This window comes from Hyperolius riggenbachi, chromosome 1, assembly GCF_040937935.1.
Source record: "Hyperolius riggenbachi isolate aHypRig1 chromosome 1, aHypRig1.pri, whole genome shotgun sequence".
NCBI lineage: Eukaryota > Metazoa > Chordata > Amphibia > Anura > Hyperoliidae > Hyperolius > Hyperolius riggenbachi.
In genome coordinates, this window is record NC_090646.1 from 435,762,976 (window position 1) to 435,787,008 (window position 24,033).

The following is a 24,033-nucleotide window of genomic DNA, read 5'->3' on the forward strand; positions in this document are numbered from 1 at the left end:
TATTTTGGCAGGTAGAGCAACTAGTGCTCAGTAAGCACTTTTGAAAATAAGGAGAACCCTGAGAATCCCCCATGAGGCGACTAATTCAAAATCAATTTAATTGTCAGATTTGTACTCCTTATTGCAAGTGACTGTGCCATAGGAAAAAAGCATGAGTATCTTATATCCATTTATTTAGAATATTTAAAATTTTCACAACAGTAATCCTTAAAGAAAACCTGAACTGAAAATTAAAAGTCAAAATAAGCATACACAAGTCATACTTGCCTCCAATGAAGTCTACTCCTCGGTCTCTTTCTCCTCTCCTGCTTCCTGTTTGTTCACTGTGATCAATGGAATTTTCAGTCCTCCATTTTGAAAATGTCCATTACCCATAACAGCTTTCTGGTCAGCACACAGTTAAACTGTAACATCGCCCACTTGAGCCATAGGGAAACATGGACATTACCTGGTACATCAGTTGTCCTCTCAGCTATAAATGACAGCAACTGATATTTTACTGACAGCAACTGATATATTTCAGATCTGACAAAATATTGTCAGAACTGGAAGGGATCATTGTCAGAAGAAAAGGGTGAGCTTCTGAGAGGAACTAATGGCAAGGTAAGTATATAATGTTCATTGAAGTTACCTCATGTGTTTATTTTAAATATTTTTACTCAGTACAGGTTCCCTTTAAACAAATTAGGTATTTTTAGGGATAATATTCTGAGAAGGGTTCTGGGTGAGTAATAATTAGTCTCTCCATTGCCATCAAACAAGGCAGAGAATCTACTTCCACAATGTCAAAATCTACATCTATCTTTTTTCTCAGATAGCTTGTACTGTTTACACATAATCTGTAAGTATAACATGGATGATGGATGCCCTTAAAGCAAACCTGAGCTGAAATTAAGCTTTTGAGATAATTGTTTGTGTATAAGAAATCGTGAATAGAAAGCCCCTGCACTAACTTTCTTTTTTTTCAATTGAAAAGCTGCAATTGGGATGTCAAGTGCTAACTGCAATCATGACCATGAAGACCATGGTCTTAAGATAAGGGAGATGATAATAGACTTCAGGAGCGATCGTATCTCATAGGCTGATGTCTATGAGAGCCGATCACTGGTATTGGCTGGCGGGGGAGGGAGGGGTTAAAAAAAAAATAGTAAAATTTATAAAATAAATAAATAAAAAAAAAAAAAATATTTGTCAAAAGTTAAAAAACACCCAAGCAGCGATCAGAGCCCACCAACAGAAAGCTCTGTTGGTTGGCAGAAAAGGGGGGGATCACTTGTATGCTGAGTTGTATGGCCCTGCAGCGAGCCCTTAAAGCTGCAGTGGCCTAAATTGTAAAAAATAGCCTGCTCACTGGGGGGGGGGGGTGGGGGTGAGCCTACGGTCCTCAAGTAGTTAATTGGCTCTGGGAACACATGTTCCCGTTTGTCAATTACCGATGTTCAAGTCCTGCCATGAACGTCCTGAAAGACTTATATATGTCCTGAATGATTTAAAGAGACTCAGACTGGATGCATATAAAAGTCCAGTTTGAGTTAAAGGGAACCTAAACTGAGAAGGATATGGATTTTTCCTTTTAATAATACTAGTTGCCTGACTCACCTGCTGATCCTGTGTCTCTAATACTTTTAGCCACAGCCCCTGAACAAGCATGCAGATCAGGAGCTCTGACTGAAGTCCAACTGGATTAGCTGCATGCTTGTTTCAGGTGTGTGACTGCAGCCAAATAGATAAGCAGGACTGACAACGACAAGAAGCTGGTATTGTTTAAAAGGCAACATCCATATCCCTCTCAGTTAAGGTTCCCTTTAAGAGGTTAAGAAGCAAGTAAGTGTTAGGTGCTGAAAGTTTTATTGTAGGAAAGATGAAAAAGTATATGTTGGGAGGAAACTGAGAAGAAAGTGATTTGAATAAGGACCAAGGAGAGATAATTGTGAGACGAAAAGTATTGTGAATCAACCCTTTAAATGGATCATTTAAAAGATTGTACAGTATTTTCAAACAGTATGTATCAACAGTACAGATTGTATACAGTAAGTAATAAAACATACAGCTCTGCTTGGATCTGCTGACTACATGGACCTCTGAAATGCATTGTAAATGCATGTGACATCCAAATACTCTGCATCTCATACAATGTGCAGTGTGCAGATTATTTCACACGTTGCCTGATTCTTTGCATTACAATATAAATGTGTAGTATGTGGATTAATACATGCTATGCCTGAATTCATTGCATTCTATATTATAATTTCTGTATGTATTATGCGGATAAGATAAAGGGATTACTTATCTGAATTCACACTATCGCATTCAAGTGGAAAATAATAGATCTTTGGTGATGCATGATCCAAGCTTCTGATTATGAATTCAAAGTCCAAATAATCTGTCTATTGTGCTCATGTTCTGATCCCTTCTTTTCATACATGATGGGATAATTGTAAAAAATCAGTTTAAAATGGCAGTGTCTCTTTATTGCTGTAACTCATACATCAGAAAAGCTGCAATCTTACCACGCCGGTGTGTCAATATCATACATCAAACTTGCAAAGAGAGACAATGATGTATCTGATTCTACCGTGTCACTAGAAATGATGAATATGTCAAGGCAACAAATACAGGCATAATAAATATTCCTGTTGCGTAAAGGCATTTATTTAGATCAAAAGACATGGTGATGATTAAAGTGCTGTTTATGATTTCAGAAAAAAAACCTGCAAAATAGTGCGTTACCAGTAGTGCTTATTAAACAAGCTCATCCTTTAAGTAATGCTGTCGTGTCCACAAAAGTGGTCATCTACAGGTAGCCCCAAGTATAGAAGGGAAGGAAAATATGATCTTTAAAGTGTACCAGAGACATTTTAAAATAAAAGTTTTATACATACCTGACATACCTGGGGCTTCTTCTAGTCCCCTGCGCACGAATCGCTCCTACGCCGTCGTCTTCAGCCTTCTCTATCGCCGGCACTGGGTCCCGTAACCAGGGCCGGAGCTACCATAGGAAAAAATGGGCAATTGCCCCAGTGCCCCAGAGCCTGTAGGGGGCCCCAAGGTGTCCCTCCCCCATCTTAACTGTTGCTCCCCAGGGACTCTGCAGAGTCTGTTAAGTTGTGAGGTGATTGGTGGAGGGTCAGCAGCCAGCTCTTGGGCCCAGGAGGAAGATTTGACTGCAACAAAGGGCCTCAAATGACGCTTTTTGGTCTGTTTGGGGGCTCCCAGGCTAACTTTGCCCTAGGGCCCAATTGTTACTTGAACCGGCCCTGCCCGTAACTTCCTCCAGTCGCTGTCAGTCTGCACAAGAGAAGTGCGCCCTCTGCGTATCTCCCCAGCGGTGTACCGGCGATAGAGAAGGCTGAGGATGGCGGCGTAGGAGCGATGTGTGCGCATGGGGCTGGAGGAAGCCCCAGGTATGTATAAAACTCTTATTTGAAAACGTCTCTGGTTTCCTTTAAGCTCCTTCCCAATTTTCATTAATATGGCAGTGTACTATATTTTTTTTCATTTGATAATGACTGATTTACCTGAACTTAACTGAAGGATATCTAGTGATTTGAAGATTTTCTTGCATCAATCCTGACGTTTACTTTTCAGTCATTTCTTCACAGAATTGATTCAATCTTTCATTGTGAAGGCTATAGCATTAGACTAAATCACCAGATGCTGGATAATTGCGGTGCACATATATTTATATTGCAATCACTTTAAACCTCTTGAATAAACGTGTAATCTTTATTATTATTATTATTATATATTAAATAACAACATCTTTCATAATGATTTACATCTTGAAAGCACATTGTTTGTGTTGGACTGACAAACATAAAATATTTGATTGTTGTGCTGCAACAAAGTGGCGTGTGTTTTTCAGTTGATTATACATTTTTTTTGTATAAACAATTGGTTTGCTCCCTGTAGAGAGTATTCTCTACTTTAAGTTTAGTCAGTAGCCCTTCTAGTGGCAAGGTTGTTGTTAACTGTTTTCTGTACTGTACAAATGACATCAGGATGCCAGCCTCCATATTTTGTGTTTCGTGCCACATGCCCACAGAAAAGTTTAATCAGTATTTTGGAGCCACAAAATGTGTCTCAAACTCCCAATTGAATATTCAAAGTGGGGTTAAGAAAGGGCCTGTGTGGGAGTGTTTTCTTTCCTCTTACACCTTCTCCTTTTTCTTTACCACCTGAAACCTGCTAACAGGTCTGTAATAATAACAGACTACTGTATTTCAGCCAGGCCAAATAAAAAGGCATATTGTCCCATTTCTATGACAAGAAATACCCTTTATATTTAGACTTTAAATTCAGGCTAGTATATTATAAAATGGAAAACCAAAATGAAGGAATACTATATGGCAATGTCTGATTATTTTGCACACTGCACATTTCCTAAATGAATAACATGATATGTTTCCACATTCTGATCTTAAAAAGAGAGAGAGAGAGAGAGAGAGAGAGAGAGAGAGAGAAGGCGACATCAATTCTGCAAAGAAATCAATAGAAAAACACTCTCCCTTGATGCACTTTACTGTTACAAAAGAAAATAGGTATGCAATATTTTGGACAAAATACCTACTCATGTCAGGAAGAAAGGATTTTTTTTCATTGACTTTCATACTACATTTGCATTCACACACACTTGTATTATAAACTAGATAGGCAATAAAAAATTGCTTCTTCTAAATAGCTATTCCAGAAACGTTTACAAGCTCAATTTTTTTTAGCTCTTTGTGAAAAAGATAAATGTAATTTTCAGATATTTCTTTGTGTTTTGAGTTTTGCAAGCAACGTAATAAAAACACTGAACCATAGAAACCAAGGAAAAAAAAACAGTGATAGGTAACAGGACAGTTATTTAAAGCAAACCTGAACTGAATATAAGCTTATGAGCCATTTACATGCATATGTAGAATTAATGATAAAAAGAAACATCCTGGAGTCCTACATTTTCAGTTTGAGGGCTTCGTTTGTAAGACTGAATTATAAAGAGCAGCCATGACTCTGTGATGTAAAACCTACTGTTTTATTCAGCTGTAAAAATAAATAAATAAATAATAGCTGTTTGTGTCTAACAGTGCTGTCTATAAATCAATAGTGTTTTCTCAGCCCAATAGAAGTGTTGTTGCTATTCAACAGCCTCATTTGCATGGACTTTTTTTATTCCTTGTAATTAAAAAATAAATAATTAACTGTTAGCCAACCGCTCCACGCCATCAGTCCATGCTTAGTCTTCAGTCCCCTAGTGGCGACCGCCGCTAGGGGAATGTTAGAGGGCGAAACTGCCATCTATTTACACTGTAGAGCGATGCGATCTATGGCAGCGCTGTACTGGGGACACCCGCGTGACACGGCTGTCCCCCTGGGAGGCACAGAAGCAATAGGCTGTCATAGGCTGATGCCTATGACAACCGATCACTGTGATTGGCTGGCAGGGGGAGGGAGGGAGGGGCGGGAAATAAAATAAATTGAAAAAGGGAACATTTATTTAAAAATAAAAGACAAATAAATAAATAAAAAATACAAAACATGTCAGCAAGAATCAGAGCCCACCAACAGAAAGCTCTGTTGGTGGGCAGAAAATGGGGGGGGGGATCACTTGTGTGCTATGTTGTACGGCCCTGCAGCGAGGCCTTAAAGCTGCAGTGGCCTAAATTGTAAAAAATAGCCTGGTCACTAGGGGGTGTGTAAGCCTACGGTCCTCAAGTGGTTAAAAACAGTGGTGGGCCAAAATTTCACATTTGTGAAATTTCGCATCGAAATTCGCATTTACGCATCGTAATCATAAAGCGAAATTTTGAGGAAAATCGTAATTGATTTCATATGTAATAGTAGCATTCTTTTTTTCACTTGTACCCACTACTCTCTTTAACATAGGTATCAATTTTGGTGTCAATAGCATGCAAAATTTCACAAAAATTATGTAAATTTTTATGCGAAATTACGAATGACTATGAAATCAATTTAGTTTGCAAACCATAATTACGTATAGGCGTAATTGTGAAAATGTACAGGAAATTTTTCTAATTCGTAATTTTGCTGATTACTATCATCACTGGTTAAAAAGGGCCTCAGACAAGTTATTAATAGGACTAGTACACGAAGTACCCATGTTTATCTGATCATGTTACTTGTCAATTCAGGTATTTATTTATTATAGACATATCTACAGGGCCTACAGTTTTTCCACAGTGCATCACAGAGAATGATGAAATCTCATAGTGCTACATGTTGCTGAAATACAGACTAATCAGGACCATATGTATAATATTTTCCACCCCTAAGGCCACAGGTTTATTCTACCATTAGGCCACCACTATACTATATATATGCTATCTTCTTCAAAAGCGGCTCCCCCAGTGAAGGCTTCTTCTGATGATGCAGCAGAAGCAATTACTAGAGTTGAAGTGTGGAAGTGAAGAGAGGTCTTCGAACCTCCGATCCCCAAAGAAGGCACTGGATTAGGTAAGATGAGTGTGGCACAGCTATTTACTCTGGGAGAAAGCAGTGATACAAGTGGGCAGTGGCTGACCACACAGGGGGAATGGAGACACAAGCGGGGGGGGGGGGTGTTTGCAGACATACACACGATTTGTGGGTAGGGAGTGGACCACACAGGGGTAGCAAGGGGTACACACGTGGGGCAGAGCAGCAAACAAGGGGCAGTGCAGGGAATCCCCGCCGTGGTGGTGAGACAGCGGTTCGTATCGGCGGGTGTTTGTAAGTCGGGGATTCCCTGCCTATGCCATATAAGACGCAGGGACTTTTTCTCCCCAAATTATGGGGAGAAAAAGTGTGCCTTATACTGTGGTAAGCGGAAAATACGGTAAGTTTTTATTTTTACATTTTGACTCCTCAATTATCATTTTTTTTTATTCTGTGTTAAAGGACTTCCGAGGCCAAAAACAAGAAAATGACACTATACCCTTTTAATATCAGAATCCACGGAGGACGTCCAGCGCGTCCCCCGCACCGTTCCGCCGTCATTGCAGCCCTTTTCGTTCCCCCATGGCTCGGCCTGACCCCACTGAACGCATGTATGCCACAAGTAAGATGGCCGCCGCCTTGAGCCGCGGCTGCACAGTACGCTTTGCCGCGAGTGCGACTGCGCAGCCTTGGGCAGCATTACGGGACTCTGTACGCGGCGGGAGGCGGGCTAAAGGCTGCGCAGTCGCACTCGTGGCAAAGCGTACTGCGCAGCCGCGACTCAAGGCGGCGGCCATCTTACTTGTGGCATACATGCGACCTGTTCAGTGGGGTCGGGCCGAGCCATGGGGGAACGAAAAGGGCTGCAATGACGGCGGAACGGTGCGGGGGACGCGCTGGACGTCCTCCGTGGATTCTGATATTAAAAAGGTATAGTGTCATTTTCTTGTTTTTGGCCTCGGAAGTCCTTTAAGTAAAACCATAAACAATCATATACATATTTATATTACTCAAATAAAATGAGGGATTAAGGTTAGGCACCTTCCAGGGGGTTATGGTTAGGCACCACCAGAAGGGTCTTAGGGTTAGGCACCACCAGGGGGGTCTTAGGGTTAGCTACCACCAGGGGGGTCTTAGGGTTAGCTACCACCAGGGGAAGGTTCTTTGTGAGAGTAGGGAGAGGTTAGGTTATAGTAAAATATTGGTAAGTGTGAAGAAACGCGGAAAAGCCGCCGTCTCTCAAGGTGAGGCGGCTGTCTCCGCGTCCAGCATGGCGTCACAACGCGGAAAAACCGCCGCATGCCGCATAGGCTGAGCGGCGGAATCCACATTGGGAACAGCGGAATCCGCATTGGAAACGGCGGAATCCGCATTGGAACTGGATACATTGCAAGACAGTTCTAGTGTGGCTGGGACTGATAGTCCACCAGGATTCAGAGTAACACGCGCGCGCGCACAGAGACAGAGCTTATATAACAGCCAGAAGTGAGTCAGCTGACCAGGCTGGTCAGCTGACATTTTCCACAACTCTCATTGGTCCAGCAATTAGGGAGGTCCTGGAAAGGTCCTTGGGTATATATACTGCTGGCTGTTCACTTGTTCCTTGTCTGGCGTTGCGATCACATACGCGGGAGCACCCAGATCCGTAGTCAGATCCGCAAGTGTGCCGGGACCAGCTGGAGCTGTAATCCTACACTTAGCTAGATTCTGTTGATAGCTAAAGTACTAGTTTGATTGTGATTATCTGTTATGACTCTTTGCCTGCCTGACTATCCTCCTGAACTCTGATCTTGCACCTCGATATTTCTGATACTCTGTTGCCGAACCCCGGCTCGTTCCTAGACTCTGCTTCTGCCTCCTGATTTTGTACCTCGATATTTCTGATACCCCGTTGCCGATACCCTGCCTGTAATTAGACTCCGCCTTTGCCTCCTGATCTTGTATCTGTCCGTGTGTGTACGACCTGGCTTGTCCGACCTCGAGAACCGACCTTACTATTGGAGGCGGTTCCCCGTCCTGTCAGTGATACCTCCTCCTGAGTGTCACTTTCAGACCATCCTTCCTACTGTCAGTCTGACTCCTCCCGTCTTGGAGAGCTCAGGTCTGCGGAAGGAATCTGTGCAGTACTCCTTGCTGCACTGAGGCCTAGTCCTCTAAGTGTTACCGTTACACCAAACACTACACTCTACTCAGGTGAACAGAGGTTAGCGAGTATATCGGATTATCAGTGATACTGCAGATCACTTATAATCTGGTATACATCTGTATTCCCAGTGATACTGCAGATCACCGGTAATCAGATCCTCTCTGTGCTTCACCGATCGTTACAGTAAGTATTAAAGATATTTTATTTTATGAATGAAGTGGTACAGTATTGGTAAATTAAACAATACGTTATTACTTTTATTGGTCCTCATTTTAGTAAACGTAAAAATAGAGGTTACAGTTGGGAATCCTACCTAATAATCTATAAATGTCCCTGCATTTCATAACAGTGCTTTTGCGCTACTGCGCATGTCCTGCACTGACACTGGGACAGGATGCAGGGGCCAGGAGGTGGGCCGACCGGCCAGCTGATTGTGTGCGGCGACAGACCTAGAGCCCGTTTTTAAACTGGCTTAGGTCACTAGTAGTAGAATATTAGCATTATAAACAATATTTAACATCATATCTTGGTACCCATTTTACTAAATGATAACTTCCATATCGTTTACATCTGGCACCCTATTTAACCGGAACGTTTATTATATGCACACGTTGAAATCTATGCCTTGTTTATGGCCTGATTGTCCTGCCAGGGCGTAGATTTCAGCTACTCGTGCCATGCGGATCAGTAGTTCTGATGTTGCTGCAGCCTGATCTCTGTGTGCCGGTCAGGAATCAGAGTCAAGTCAGAGTCAAGAGCTCTTTTAGGCGCTCCAAGCTCTGCACCTTGGCTACCCAGACACTGCTTTATTTGATCTGAGGAAGCAGACTGTGCTCCGCGAAGTGCGTTATCATTTTTGTGTCTGATTGTTAAAATGTCTTTCTTATATTGGCATTGCCCCTTCTTTTTAAAAGGTAAGCCATTTTATGTTTATTACATCAATGATTATTTTTTGGGGCGCCTTCTCCCTCCCAGTGACATTCTGGACTTTGTTTTGGTATGTATACAGAGAAGCCAGGCAGTATAAAATATATTAAAAACTGTTTAAAATGGGGGGCATGGTGGACTTACAAAAAAAGTGTCAGGACACTTTCTTAGTTTTGCTCCTTGTTGTACCTTGCCTGAGGAAGCGGGTGTTGGACCCGCAAAACGCATTGCAGAGTAAGAATAAATATTGTATACGTTTTTTTACGATAGATTGCTGTCGTGTCATCTGTGGGGAGGCAAGTCCACTATGCCTCCACTTTTAAACAGTTTTTAATATATTTTATACTGCCTGGCGCCTCTGTATACATACAAAAACATTGAATATCCACTTGGTGGATGGGCGTTTACCCTTTTTTCTATCTACGGAGAGCAACTTTTTAGCCTGAGTGGGGACAGGATTATTTTTCCCATCTACGCACACAGTGGTAGCCCTGAACTGCAACCCAGCTTTATGAGTAAAAATTGTATTTTTAATCTTTTCCATTGTATACCTACATTATCACACTATTTGGGGCTCTCTAATTGCTGCGGTGTTAAATACTATTCCCCCTCTAGGCTCACGTGGATATTGAGGAACGATGTAATTCGGTTTCCAGCTATTACTGGAAGCCGAATTACAGTGTTAAAAAAGCAACTTCAGCTCCGTCTTCTGATGGTGCCGAAGTTACTGACTGTGCGCCGCTATAGCCGTAATTCCTATTATGGTCTATGGTGGAGCCGTCTGCGCCCAAATCTCCTGCGCTGTTATTACAGCGCTCGCTCGAATTTCCTTTGTTGTCTTACATGCTGGACTTTGTGTATGCATGTGCAAAGTCCTATACTGCACTCCAGAAACTTGCACACACACCCAACTACAGTCAGTAAACTGAGGCCAGAAGAGTGTTTGCACACAGAGAGCAAAGGACACCAATGCAGTAGCAAGGAAGCATGAGTAGGACAGGATATTTGTATATGACCTTATATACAGATGCAGCTTTGTGTTTGACTTCACATTCATCCTAAAACCATGTAACAAGAGCTTGTATAAGCAGCTAAGGGAAGCCCCTGGGGGATATTTTATTGGGTCTTAGTTTTAATGCGCTTTATCCTTAAAATTCTTTATTGTGTCACATCTCTTTGGGAACTCTCTTCCATGGCCTGTACTTCATGCTCCAAGACTGGAAATGTTCAAATATACCCTCAAGACACAACTATTCAGACAAGCTTATAATTTGCTATAGCTCAAATTTTTATCTCACTGCCTCATCTGCTAACCCCATTGTCTACTTCCCCAGTGTCCCAACCCCCTACCCTCTAGATTGTAAGCTCACAAGGGAAGTGATCTCCCCCTTTTTTTTCTGTTTCTGTGCAATTTATCAAATTAACATCTATCAGCACTGGTGATCAGTGGCATAGCTAAGGAGCTATGGGCCCCGGTGCAAATTTTACATTGGGCCCCACTGCAAATTTTACATTAGGCCCACCCCCAAGCACTCTATACATAACCTCTATTGCACTCCCGCCAAGGACAACCACACAGTGTCAGAGAGGCAAGAAGGTGTAAGGAACAGTTTGTTAATGAATGCTACTATTCTAAGCATCTAAAGAAGTGATTATTACTAGCACAGGATCAATAAAGGGCTAATACGGTGGTTGAGGGTGGGCCCCGATGTGGTCACAACCTCTGAATCCCACTGCTGGTCATGTTATTCAAACTACACATCAGTTGTATGTATCTGTATTTGTGTCACTCTTTGTCCTGATTGTACAGTATGTTGAACTGCTCATGTATCTGTGTTCCCTATTATTGTTGTCTGTTTTGTGTATTGTACAGCACTACAGAATATGTTGGTGCACTATAAATAAAAATAATAATAATAATAATAATAATATTGGTAATTTCCTAATGCTAAGCTAATACACGGGGCAGCATTTTGCATATTTGAAGTTCTACAAGTTTAATTCCATATACAGATTTCTTTCTAATATTTTTTCACTTGACATCTATATATTTCTAGAATGAAAACAACTCAATTTTACAGCAATAAGGCTGCTATTACTTGTTCCATTTTTTATATATGTAATATAGTACTTCAAAATTTGATAATGAATGACTGGCAATAAATGGAGTAATTGTTTAAATGGATCATAATTCAGTAACAAGAGAAAGTAATAGAGTACCATATTTCCTGCTATAAAACATACAATTTCAGTACAAGAACACTATAGCCCCACATCAGAAATGTAGTATCATAAACCACTGTAAGATGAAAAAATAATTGTGTACTTTTATTCTTCTTTTCATGCAGCTCATCTGGAGATAATTTGGATGTGAGGCCATGACTTTTGAAGCCATAGTAATTGATATTTCTCATATCAGAAGATTATGGGAAACCCGTGTTAAGAAATATAAGGAACAATGTAAAAAAGAGACGGAAAGATTAGAGAAAAGTGCGCTAGAAAAGTAAGTTCGCTAATAAGTATGTATGATATTACTGTAGACTGTTTTTCTGCCATCAAAATAATGTAATATAGGGGAAGTGTTGAAAGTGGCTGAGCAATTAAGTAAAATGCAAGACAATGTTTAAAACCCTCTCTTCAAACATTCTGGCTACAACAATCTCACTGACTAACTGAAATTTCGCAAACCGCAATAGACTTCAATGGGGAGGCGAACTTTGAAAACTAGAAACACTTATGCTGGCCACAAAAGTGATGGAAAAGATGTTTCAAGGGGTCTAACACCTGGAGGGGGCATGGCGGAGTGGGATACATGCCAAAAGTCCTGGGGAAAAATCTGAATTTGATGCAAAGCAGCGTTTTAAGGGACGAAATCACATTGAATGCTAAATTGGAGGCCTAAAGTGCTTTAAAACATCTTGCATGTGTATACATCAATCAGAGAGTGTAATTAGAGTACTGCTTTACACTGACACACCAAACTCACTGTGTAACGCACCACAAACAGCTGTTTGTGTAGTGACGGCCGTGCTGGACTGGTGCGCACCATGGCGAGAGTGCAGGCCGTGGCGGTTTTCAAGACCATATGGTCGCCGGGCTGTGGCAGCTCAATGATAGAACAACAGTGGCTGTCCAGCTGATCAAATTTGGTCTGTCCACAATAAAGCAACTACCTTATAATGTTGGGTGTGCCCCAGAGACACTCATATAGCCATCAGTCATTGCTTCATTGCGATGCAAGCCCCTTCACCGCAGCAAAGTAATGATCACGAAGGGAAATTGGCACATGTACATGCCTTTTGTTTTGTTATTGCAGCTGCAGTGCAGCCAGAAAAATTAGGCAGGCATGTACACGCACCAGAAAAATTATTATAGTGGAGTCCTGGACCCTGTTGGTGGTGGTAGAGAAGGCAGTCAAGCGGCCTGCGGGCAGAGGTGCTGTGTGGGGAGCGACTTAGTCTTGGCCGGGGCAGGCAGTCACACGGCGTGCAGACAGAGATGCTGTGTGTGGGGACTGACTTAGTCTTGGGGTGGGCAGTAGCCCTCCGGGATCCATGCCTCAATCATTTTGATAAAAGGTCAGGTACTGAACACTTTTGTGACTTAGGCGACTTCTCTTCTCAGTGACAATGCCTCCAGCTGCGCTGAAGGTCCTTTCTGACAGGGCACTTGAGGCAGGGCAAGACAGAAGTTGGATGGAAAATTGTGACAGCTCTTGCCACAGGTCAAGCCTGCGCACCCAGTAGTTCATCGCTGCTCATACTGTTGATGGTTCTTTCTCTACCATTGTTAAAGAAAGCATACGGCCGGAGAGTCAGGGTTCGATTCCGGTCTGGAGTTGGAGCCTGAGAAATGGCTACCACCACACATCCAAGGAAGGCAGCAGGCATGGCATGCAAGTCCAGAGGTAGTGACAAAAAATAACAATACAGGAGGACTTTTGAGGCCCCGCTGTATATGACACTGATCGACTTTACTACCTTTAACAAGAATCTGTTATGGAGGGCAAGTTTGCCATCCATTCAAGTGAAAGGTATGCACTGACTGCCAGGTATAATACAATGTGCAGTTCACAGATGCAGTGAGAGGTATGCAGTGACTGGTATTACAATACAATGTGCAGTTAACAGTGTGGTGATATATTGGGGTATCACCACAAACAGGTATGCTCGGAGTGGTATATTACACAGCGTGCGGTCACACAGGTACTGTGAACAATTATGCAATGACTGGTATTACAAATGTGCACCTGTCACACACAAACACAGGTACCGAGCAGGTACAGTGACACTGCGTGCGCTCACATAGGTAGGTGGGTGCACTGAAGTGAACAACAGGTAGTAGGTATATGCAGTGATGGGTATTACAATGTGCACCTGTCACACACACACAGGTACCTGACAGGCACAGTGACATTGCGTGCACTCACGTCGGTAGGTATATGCAGTGATGAGTATTACAATGTGCACCTGGCACACACACAGGTAGTCACTGAATGTGCTGGGCCTGGCAGTGGCACATACAGTAGGAATTACCAAGTCTATGCAGCAAAAGTTTTAGTGGGACACACAAAAAAAAAATAGATCGCAAGAACAAGATTAGCTCTCAAAAGAGCTGTTGAGGGGTGCTTTTTTAGCAATAAGAATCAGCAAGGAACAAGCTAACAAGCCTACAAGAACTTAACTAAGCTTTCCCTATGAGAGTCTGCAGCAGCTTTCCCTTCTCTAATTAATGCAGGCACACGAGTGAGTCTAATGCCTGACGCTGCCAGACTTTTATAAGGGGGGTGGGGCTCCAGGAGGGAGTTAGTGTAGCCTAATTGGCTACAATGTGCCTGCTGAATGTGATGTAGAGGGTCAAAGTAGACCCTCATGATGCACTATGAGGGCAAACCGAACTTCCAGAAAAGTTAGCGATTCTCCGCGATCGCAAACCACAGAAGTTCGCTGGGAACCATTAACCGGCGAACCGTTTGGGCCATCTCTAATTACCATCTCTAAATGGGGAGGGGTTAAGGTTAGACTCCGGGGAGGGGGTGTTTGAGGGTTAAGCACCACCATGGGGGGTTAAGGATAGACACCACCATTGGGAGGGTTAATGCACTGGAAGGATTTAAGTAGTTACTGCACAATGTATCTACGCCCAGCAGGACTTCATCTTAAGTCCCGGGGACGTAGATATTAATCTACTGCCACTGTGCATGCTACTGCTCGCTCAATGAGATGCTGGTGTTCATTGACAAAAGTGAAAGTAGAGCATACACGTGTTACTTCCTGTAACACATGTATGCAGTAAAAAATACTCAATCGGAATAAAGTGGGGAACTTCTAGTGGCTAAATAGTAAAATCCCACCTACATACTTAATTAAATAAAAATACTTATAATACCCCATTAATTGATCTCTTCCCTCCCCTCCCATAGTTACCGAAATAAACACTTTAATTAAAAAAAAGTGACATTAAAAAAAAAATATACAAATACGGTAGCATGTATTATTTTAAAACTATAATGGCTAAAAACTTAGAAATACTTATTTTTTTTCCCCAATTTTTCTTATTATTCACATTAAAATGTATTTAGAACACAATACTTCTTAACAAAATGTACCCCCCAAAGAAAACCTAATCGGTGGTGGAAAAAATCAAGCTATACATTATTTCCTTGTGATAAGTAAATAAAGCTTAAAGAGAACCCGAGGTGGGATTTAATTATGTTAGTGGGGCACAGAGGCTGGTTGTGCACACTAACACCAGCCTCCGTTGCCCCATGGTGTGCCTCCAGGACCCCCCTGCGCGCCGCTATACCCCCCGCAGTGCTGGCGACACACAGCGTGTCGCCAGCACAATGTTTACCTATGTGCTGTCTGTTAGCGCCGCTCCCCCGCCTCCTCCATATCGGTGCTACCCGCCCGCGTCACTTCCCTCCAATCCCTCCATTAAATACCACCTCAGGTCCTCTTTAAAGTTATTGGCGAAAGGGAGGAGCACTGAGAGGTCAAAATTGCTCTAATCCTTAAGGGGAAAGGGAATTTTCTGCTAAGTACATCTGCCAAGTAACCCATGACCCCATTGATTACTTTATCTGAAAAATTGTTTGTTCATCCCTGATAAAGAATATTTAGAAGGTATCATTAAACTTGAAGAATCAGTCAATGAAGCAATTTACTTTCATACATTGTCAGTCACATGCGAAAGAGCTTAAGAATTTACATGATGGGGTGTTTCAAGGAAACAGAAAAATATCCTTGGGAAAATTGACCTTTGGTGCTATGAAAATTGCTAAGTCTTTGGCTGTAGGCAAAAGAAAATGCATCACCTACAAATGCTCTGTGCTTGTTTAAAGATGATTCATATTCATTTTAATGAACTTACTGCATGTAGTTGTACAAATGTGCTGATTCAGAGATTTCATGGCTGATAGCATTATCTGACCGTGGTAAAAGCGGACACGATGTGTAATGAACAATATGGTGCATCAACAGAGATTTATGAGCATAACCTAATTTTTACATATTATAAAATATACTGTGTAACATGTTTAAAGGGAACTATAAAGATCAATGATTTGCCAGTAGCAAACAACTGCTTGGACTTCAATTGAAAGTTTCTTTTTTAGACAGAACATCAGAGAGCCAGCACTCTAGGGAGGGATTGTGCTTCAGGCAATAAATGTTTTTAAGGAAAGCTGAAATTAAAATAAAACTAGCTTCAGTTCTAAATAGAAGAGATGCCCTAGTTGCTACTTTGTCATGTTATTTTTTGATGCTTTTTTTTTCTTTGGCTTTAGATCTTTTTACAGCTTCTGCTGCAACACTAAAATTGCATTAATACTCCATAAATTATACAAACTTTGCCACAGTATTTGCCGTGCAATATTTCTGAGACAGATTAATATCCACTCTTGAGTTTGACAAGTCCCTCAGGGTCAACATGAAAGATTGTCCTAAAATGCCATAAAATATTCTGGAGGCTTCCAGCGCTGGCATAAGGGTCTTGGAGATTAGATGTGAAAATCAAATATTCTTAAGCATATTAGTTTTTTAATGGAGGCTTTCCTGTTCATCTTTAACAAACACGAGGCAATAGTCAGAGACATAAATAATATCAGACATGGCAAATCGAATTTCTATATATAAGACAACATTGATCTGGGAAGAGGGGAAAAAAAACCTTCCACGTTCATCCTTGTATACAATGTTGACAGCTGAATGTGTAACTAGGATTTAGGTGTCCCTCTCCAATATACTAGGCAAAATGATTGCAGCAACTTATTACTTGGATGGGAGTATTCAGTATGAAAATGATGCTAAAACACTGACTTCTATTACCCAACAAATCCTCTCCTTGACAGGTACACTGGGTAAAAACACCTGAGCGCTATGAAATGCAGCCACAGAGCAAAATGAATATGCGGAATATATATCTTGGAAGATGAAAGCCCAGTCTCTCACATTAAAGGGAATTTATTATTAAAAGACTGTTATTATGAATCAAACCTTTAGCTTATAAAAGGTAAGCATGCTTTCAAACTGCTTCTTGGCTTTTAAGTTGTCCCATCTAACAAAAGTCATTTGTATAAGACGCCCAAACCGAATCTATGCAGGTTTTATTTTTTTTTTAAACAAAGCAAAGTTTCTTGTTTGAGTGTTTAATATAGCACATGTTGCTGTTGTGCAAGACACTGCTGCCCATCACTATTGTGTGTCAACAGAGTCAGACACTATGGAGTCTGAACTAAACGGCATTAAACACCAATTGGCATGAGCAGAGCAGCAGCCTCAGGACCACTCTGCACCAATTGGCGTGCAGTGCTAGGGGCGGAGATTGCAGGGGATCACGCACGCCAATGCACGCGCATCCCCACTTGAATGACGGAGTTCTGCTCCATCATTAACCTCCCAGCGGCAATTAAACCGCTGTCTAATAACCAGGGGTGCCTCTAGTCATTTTGTCACTCCAGGCGAGAAAACCTGGGCCCCCCCCAAGCCCCTCCCCCCAGGAAAATAATCATAATGCAGCATAGTTTCACCAGAAAATAATAATACGGCAGTGTTTCATCAGAAAATAATAGTAATTATCGTAATTCAGAATCGTAATTCACCAGAAAATAATCGTAATGTGGCAGTGTTTCACCAGAAAATACACTTATTGCAGCAGCAGTTCACCGTAAAATATTCGTAAGGTGGCAGCGTTTCACCAGAAAATACACTTATTGCAGCCGCATTTCACCAGAAATTAATCATAGGGCAGCAGCGTTTCACCAGAAAATAATCGTAATGGGGCAGCGTTGTCAGAAAATAATCGTAATGTGGAAGCGTTTCACCAGAAAATACACGTAATCCGAGCAGAGTGAAAGAGTAGAGAGGGAGAGGCAGCATAAGATGTAAGAGGGGGGTAGAGGAACAGAGAGGGGGAGGGAGAGACAGCATAAGATGGAAGAGAGTGCAGAGGAACAGAGAGGGGTAGAGACAGCATAAGATGGAAGAGGGGGCAGAGGAACAGAGAGGGGAGAGGGAGAGACAGCACAGCACTAAAGCACAGGTTTACAGCTTTACCAGCCTACAGCCTAACCAGCTTTCAAAGAAAACTCTAGTATCAAAAGAGCAGGGCACATTCTAGCAGTTATAACAGTACTGGGAGTCTGCACACAGGACAGGAAGTGTTCTTAGCAGCCTGCCTGCATACCTTCTCTTCTGCCTGTGCATGCAGCTTTTCATCTCTGGAGTAGTGATGGGTCGTTCGCGAACGAGCCGGCTCTTTGCTGCGAACGACAAGAGCCGGTTCTCAGTTTTGAAAGAGCCGATGCCTCAGCCGCCCCACAGAGCTCTGCTTTGCTCTGCAATAAAGGGCGCTGAGGCATGTTGGGAGATGTAGTCCTCCTCTTGCAGCTTGTAGGAGTGTATAGGGCGGAGCAGAGCAGTAGCAGGAGGGATTGCTCCAGTCAGAGAAGCAGTCTGGAATTGTCATGGAGGCGGGGGCGGGGCTTTTACTCCGATTCTGAGTGGTGTTTAGTGATATGTAATGAAGAGCCGATTCAGAGCCGCAAGAGCCGGCTCTTTAATGGGAGCCGATTCAGAAGAGCCGATTCTCTGAAAAGAGCCGGAATTCCCATCACTACTCTGGAGCAGAAACTTCCCTTCTCCCGGGCTGTGTTGCTGTCTTGTGCGGGGGCGGGGCTCCAACACGGACACATCACATTCTTCTCTCTGTGACTGCATCTGCCCCCTGGCTGTCTCCCTCCAGTGTCTGTGTGCAGCCAGTGACACAGGTGGGGGGTCAGACTGTCGGGGGCATAAGCTGGCTGGCCGCTGGCTCCTGGTTTGACTGGCGTGGGGCGGAGTTAAAGGCTGAGCCACACGGGATAAACACTTTACCTGTGTGGCTACTGAGAAGAAGGAGCACGGCTTTAAAGAAGGAGCCTGGCAGAGAAGAGCAGTATTGATTGCTCTATTGGCTGGGGAGAAGTGGAGGTGGAGGTGGAGGCACTGCTGAGCACATGGTAGCATGCTGAGCACCGGGGACTGAGTCGGGAGGTAATATAATATAATATAAAAAAAAAACATGGTCACAGTAGCAGCGGCGGGGGAATGCGCCTCACCACCTCATGGCGCCTCACCACCTTATGGCGCCCCAGGCAACCGCCTATACTTGCCTGGTGGGTGAGACGCCCCTGCTAATAACACTGTACAGCCCTGTAATCTAAGACATCGCTTTACTGGGGACAGCTGTGTGACACGGCTGTCCCCCTGGGTGGCAAAACAGTGATCCGCTGACATAGACTGAAGCCACTGATTGGCTGGCAGGGGGGAGGGAGGATTTAAAAAAAATAATAAAAAATAGGTATATTTATTAAAAAAATAAAGAAATAAATATTTATAAAAAAAATAAACTTTGGGGGAGCAATCACAGCTCACCAACAGAAAGCTCCATTGGTGGTTAGAAAGGGGGGGGGGGTGGATCACTTGTGTGCTGAGTTGTATGGCCCTGCAGCGAGGCCTTAAAGCTGCAGTGGCCTATTTTGTAAAAAATGGCCTGGTCACTAGGGGGGTTTAAGATCGTGGTCCTCAAGTGGGTAAGCAGAATCAAGTGTGTAAAGTCATACGCATGATGAGCACAGCGTTATGCATTGCATGTAATGTATGGCATTCTGCTCTACTTATCATGCTGTAAGACTCTACACATGTTTTTCTGCTTAACACAGCTTAGTGCATACACCCCTATGATTAATTAACCAGCAGTAAAATTTCAGTGCAAAAGCAGTGATATTTACTGCACCAACAAAATGAGCAGGGGTGTAACTAGGGGGGAATAGCCCCTGCAAAAGCAGGGAAGGGCCAGAGCTGTAGGGGCCCCCAACTACTAACCTTCCTTTCCTCTGATAAAGGTGATTATAGTTCAGATCAGGTGTTTTTGTGGCTACACTTGTTATCATGGTGGCCACAATTGTTTTATGACTCTCGGGAAATGGGCCCCAAGTCTATGAAGAGCAATAAAGGAGGCAAGGAAAGGGGTGTGAACATTGGGGAGCCCCATCAAAGTTTTGCTGGAGGTCCCCATGAATTGTAGTTACGCCACTGGTAATGAGCATTATGCAAATATCAGAAGTAGCATTAAATGCGTTATATTAGCAAGGTTAGCGTTAATTACATACCATGGGCCATGCCAATTGTGCAAACCAGCTACATCTGTGGCAGTACTGGTATTATTGCCGTGCACTGGCTGTTAGCGCACAGTATTTAAATGCTGGTTAGTGCATATGCCCCATCTGACATTATGATTAACTGTATGCAGTAAAGAACAGACGATACCTTTTCTTCATCACATCGGTATAAATTGATGCAGCAGCAGCTGTAGAAAAACCTACAGTTATAAACACACTGAATAAGGTGGCTAGTTGCTCTTCCAAGGATAGGCTCATTGCAAATGCATCTTACAGCTGACTTTTGTAGATGGGATACTAAGAAGATCAAACATTGAGGCCGGTTTCACATTACAAACCGGCATCAGCGTTGCGACGCATCGTGTCCGCCTCACCTCCAAAAACAGTCCTTCAGGGAATACCAAGTTAGTGCACAGTGTTCCCTGTCTGGCCACTAGTCAAGCAGGAAGTGACTCGCACTTGCGGTCACTTCCTGCTTCGGGGTATGCGGAAGTGCATGGAACCGTATTATAAAAATATGCTTCCCGCATGCGTGCCGAGATGTCACAACGTCAACTTTTTTATTTAAAAACCCAGCGTCAGCGACTTCTGGGACGATGCAGATTACTGCAAGTTGCTGTGGATCACGTACGGTAATGTAGTTCTGTGCTACCATTAGATTAGGGACTTCCGGCACAGTATACAGCAACATGGGATGTATGAACTTCCCTGTAGGGTTTAATTAGGCTGCGGTAGCGGATCCATCTAAAAATGGCGTAGGGAGAAAAATGGTGCACCATTCCCCCGATAAATGTATCATAAAATGTTATTTACTGTTTTAATGTAGATACATTAAAACGGTAAATAGCGTTTTATGAAACATTTATTGCGGAACGGTGCTGCATTAAAAAATGCAGGGACCGGTTATAGGCAGCGGGGGTCGGGGGGAGAGAGGCAGCGGGACACTGGATGGAATAGGCATAGGTGGAGGATGTGTGCAATATGCATACATTACCTTGTCGTTCCTTCCCTCCGCTCCTTCACTTCCTAGTTTGTTTGCTGTTTGCTGTAGTCCTGCAGCCAGCAAATCACCATGCGGGGACTGAAGCCACATGGTGATTGGCTGGCTGCAGGACTACAGCAAACTAACTGAAGAAGTGAAGGAGCGATCACCGGTCGGGACAAGGTAATGTATGCATATTGCACACATCCTCCACCTATGCCTATTCCCTCCAGGGTCCCGCTGCCTCTCTCCCCGCCGACCCCTGCTGCTTACACTAGCCCTCTGCATTTTTGAAGACTTATAATGCTATTTAGCATTATAAGTGTAAGGCACACTGCAGGCGCCATTTTTTAACACTTATAACGATAAATAGCGTTATATAATTTAATTTCAAATGTCCGCGCTCACAGTTAGAAGAACTACATAGGGGTTAAATGACCTCCAAAGTGGGACAAACCCAAACCAGTCCAAAAAGTCCTGCGCTGGAGTCCACCGTGTGCTGAAGCCTTTACTCCTTGCAGCCAGAAACTTTCACGTCAGGTGCATGTAAAAAGCAAAAAAAGGAAAGAACATAGCGTAACTCTGCATACACTGTTGTTAATTCCAACACCACCTCCCAGTGTTTAAATTCCGTCACCTCAGCCCACTCACAAGTGCCAGGACACCCCCCCACGTGCCCGCACTCACCCTAATAACCTCCTATATCCCGGAGGTAGGTGTATCAGCTTAGGGGGTTAATGCTCATGTAGCAGGTTCAGTTTGATATCCTCCAACCAACAGTCACTGAAACTAGAGAGCGCTGATATAGTGTAAAACCAACTTTGATTTAATAAATAAAAAGTGTTGCACTCACAAGTATAGGTGGTTAACTAGCGTATAACACAGATGTGGTCCCCGGGTAACCGCTCTGCAAGACGCCGTCTCAGATCCGCGTTAGCCACACTATCCTGTTCCGTCCTCCGGCTCACCAGTCACGTACGCCGTAGCTCCGCCCTATGCATTTCGTCATACAATGACTCATCAGGGGCTGCCGGCGTACGTTTGACTGGCATCTAAAAACGCACCCTCGCTCCTCCCTCTCCCATCAGCAAGGAAATAGGAATAAACATAAATATAAAAATATAGAAAGGGGGATAAGGAAAACCTAGCTCCACCTCCAATCAAAGAATACAGCTAAGCTAAAAAATATCTTTAATATAAAACCGAACAACCTTCAGCGGCCGTCTCCCAGAGCTATCACCCTTACATAAAAAGACTCCTAGTCTAATACAGGACCATACCTAATCTAAACGTGCGGACCACCTTCCCCATACCCTCCCCATATAGAAGACTCCTAATCTAATACAGGACCGTACCTAATCTCAATCTGCAAACAACCCTCCCCATACACATACAATTGAACCCAAACATCGCCTCCCCGCAGACAATATTCAGTAAACCTATTAGGCAATGTACAAGTATCATAATCAGCTCATGTATTACTAATAAAACAATTGATGTCTAAATCGACATTAAGGCCATTAGGGGTCAGGGAATCTAGATCGTATATCCAACGAGTCTCCTTCTTGGAGATCTCACGTACTTTATTACATCCTCTCCAGGCTGGAATCAGCTTGTCTATACCACAGAAAGACATCAGTTTTGGATTGCACTGATGTTCCTTTTTAAAATGCAATGGGACGCTATGCGACTCAAACCCCTTCTTTATATTAACTATATGTTCCCCTATCCGTTCCTTTAGTGGTCTTGTGGTGCGGCCCACATATTGTAGGCTGCAGGGACACCAGATCATATAGACCACAAAGGAACTTGAACAGGTAATAAAGTTCTTTATTTTAAACGAACATCCATTTACTCCAGATACCACTCTATTCAATTTAACTCCATTTGCCTCCCTACAACATCTACAACCCTTACAAGGAAAAAAACCTTCTGATTGCCAACCAACAAAACGTGAGTGTATCGGGGGTGAGATACTGTGCTCCAAGGGTCCCTGTGCTTTACCAGCTCCCTAAGATCCACAAGAGCCTTGTGGAGCCCCCCGGCAGACCGATTCTGAGTGGGGTGGGTTCACTAACCCATAGATTGGGACAGTATGTAGATAGCTTTCTCCAGCCCCTGGTGGGTGGTCTTCCAAGGGTTCTAATTGATACTAAACATGTTTTGCAGATCTTGGACTCTATGTGTGTGGAGGGGGATATCCTACTGGCCACAGCGGATGTTGGTTCATTATATACCAACATCCCCCATGAGGGGGGGGGGTAGAGGCAGTGAGAACCTTTTTGTCCACTAATAGTGGGACCCCTATGGTCCAAATAAATTTCATTGTTGACCTCCTAGATTTTGCCTTGAAGAGGAACTATTTTTGGCACAATGGAGATTATTTCAGACAGGTATATGGATGCGCCATGGGGGCATCGTTTGCCCCCTCTCTGGCAAATCTCTATATGGCCTTATGGGAGGAAGAGGCCATTGCCCTGGGGGGTGAGCGTTTGGTGCTTTGGAAAAGGTATATAGATGACCTCCTCATCTTCTGGAAGGGAGATGAGGAGGGTTTCAAGCAGTTCATTGCCTCGGTCAATGGCCTAAGATCTAATATTCAGCTGACGTCTGAGCAAAGTAAGGTGAGTATACATTTTTTGGATCTGGAAATCACTAGAGAAGGCACTGGCTTTAAAACCAAATGTTTTTTCAAGCCGACTGATCGGAACGGCTTTATCGAAACAACGAGTTGCCATCATCCAAATTGGTTACGAGGGGTACCAAAGGGACAGTTTACCAGGATAAGGAGGAATTGTTCCGACCTCAGGGATTATTTTTCACAAACTGATGTCCTGAAGGATAGATTTAAGGAGAAAGGCTATAATGGGGACTGGTTGGAGGGATTGCAACAAGAAGTAG

At 43.1% G+C, this 24,033-nt stretch overlaps 1 protein-coding gene across 1 annotated transcript in view; it reads left to right on the top strand.

Moving 5' to 3' along the window:
- LRRC2 (leucine rich repeat containing 2) overlaps positions 1-24,033 on the top strand; it is a 351,879-nt gene that overhangs the window by 77,012 nt on the left and 250,834 nt on the right. The window contains exon 2 of the mRNA XM_068271441.1: positions 11,839-11,993. Coding sequence (XP_068127542.1) covers positions 11,869-11,993 — 125 coding nt within the window. The 5' untranslated portion in view covers positions 11,839-11,868. The remainder of the gene's footprint in view (positions 1-11,838; positions 11,994-24,033) is intronic.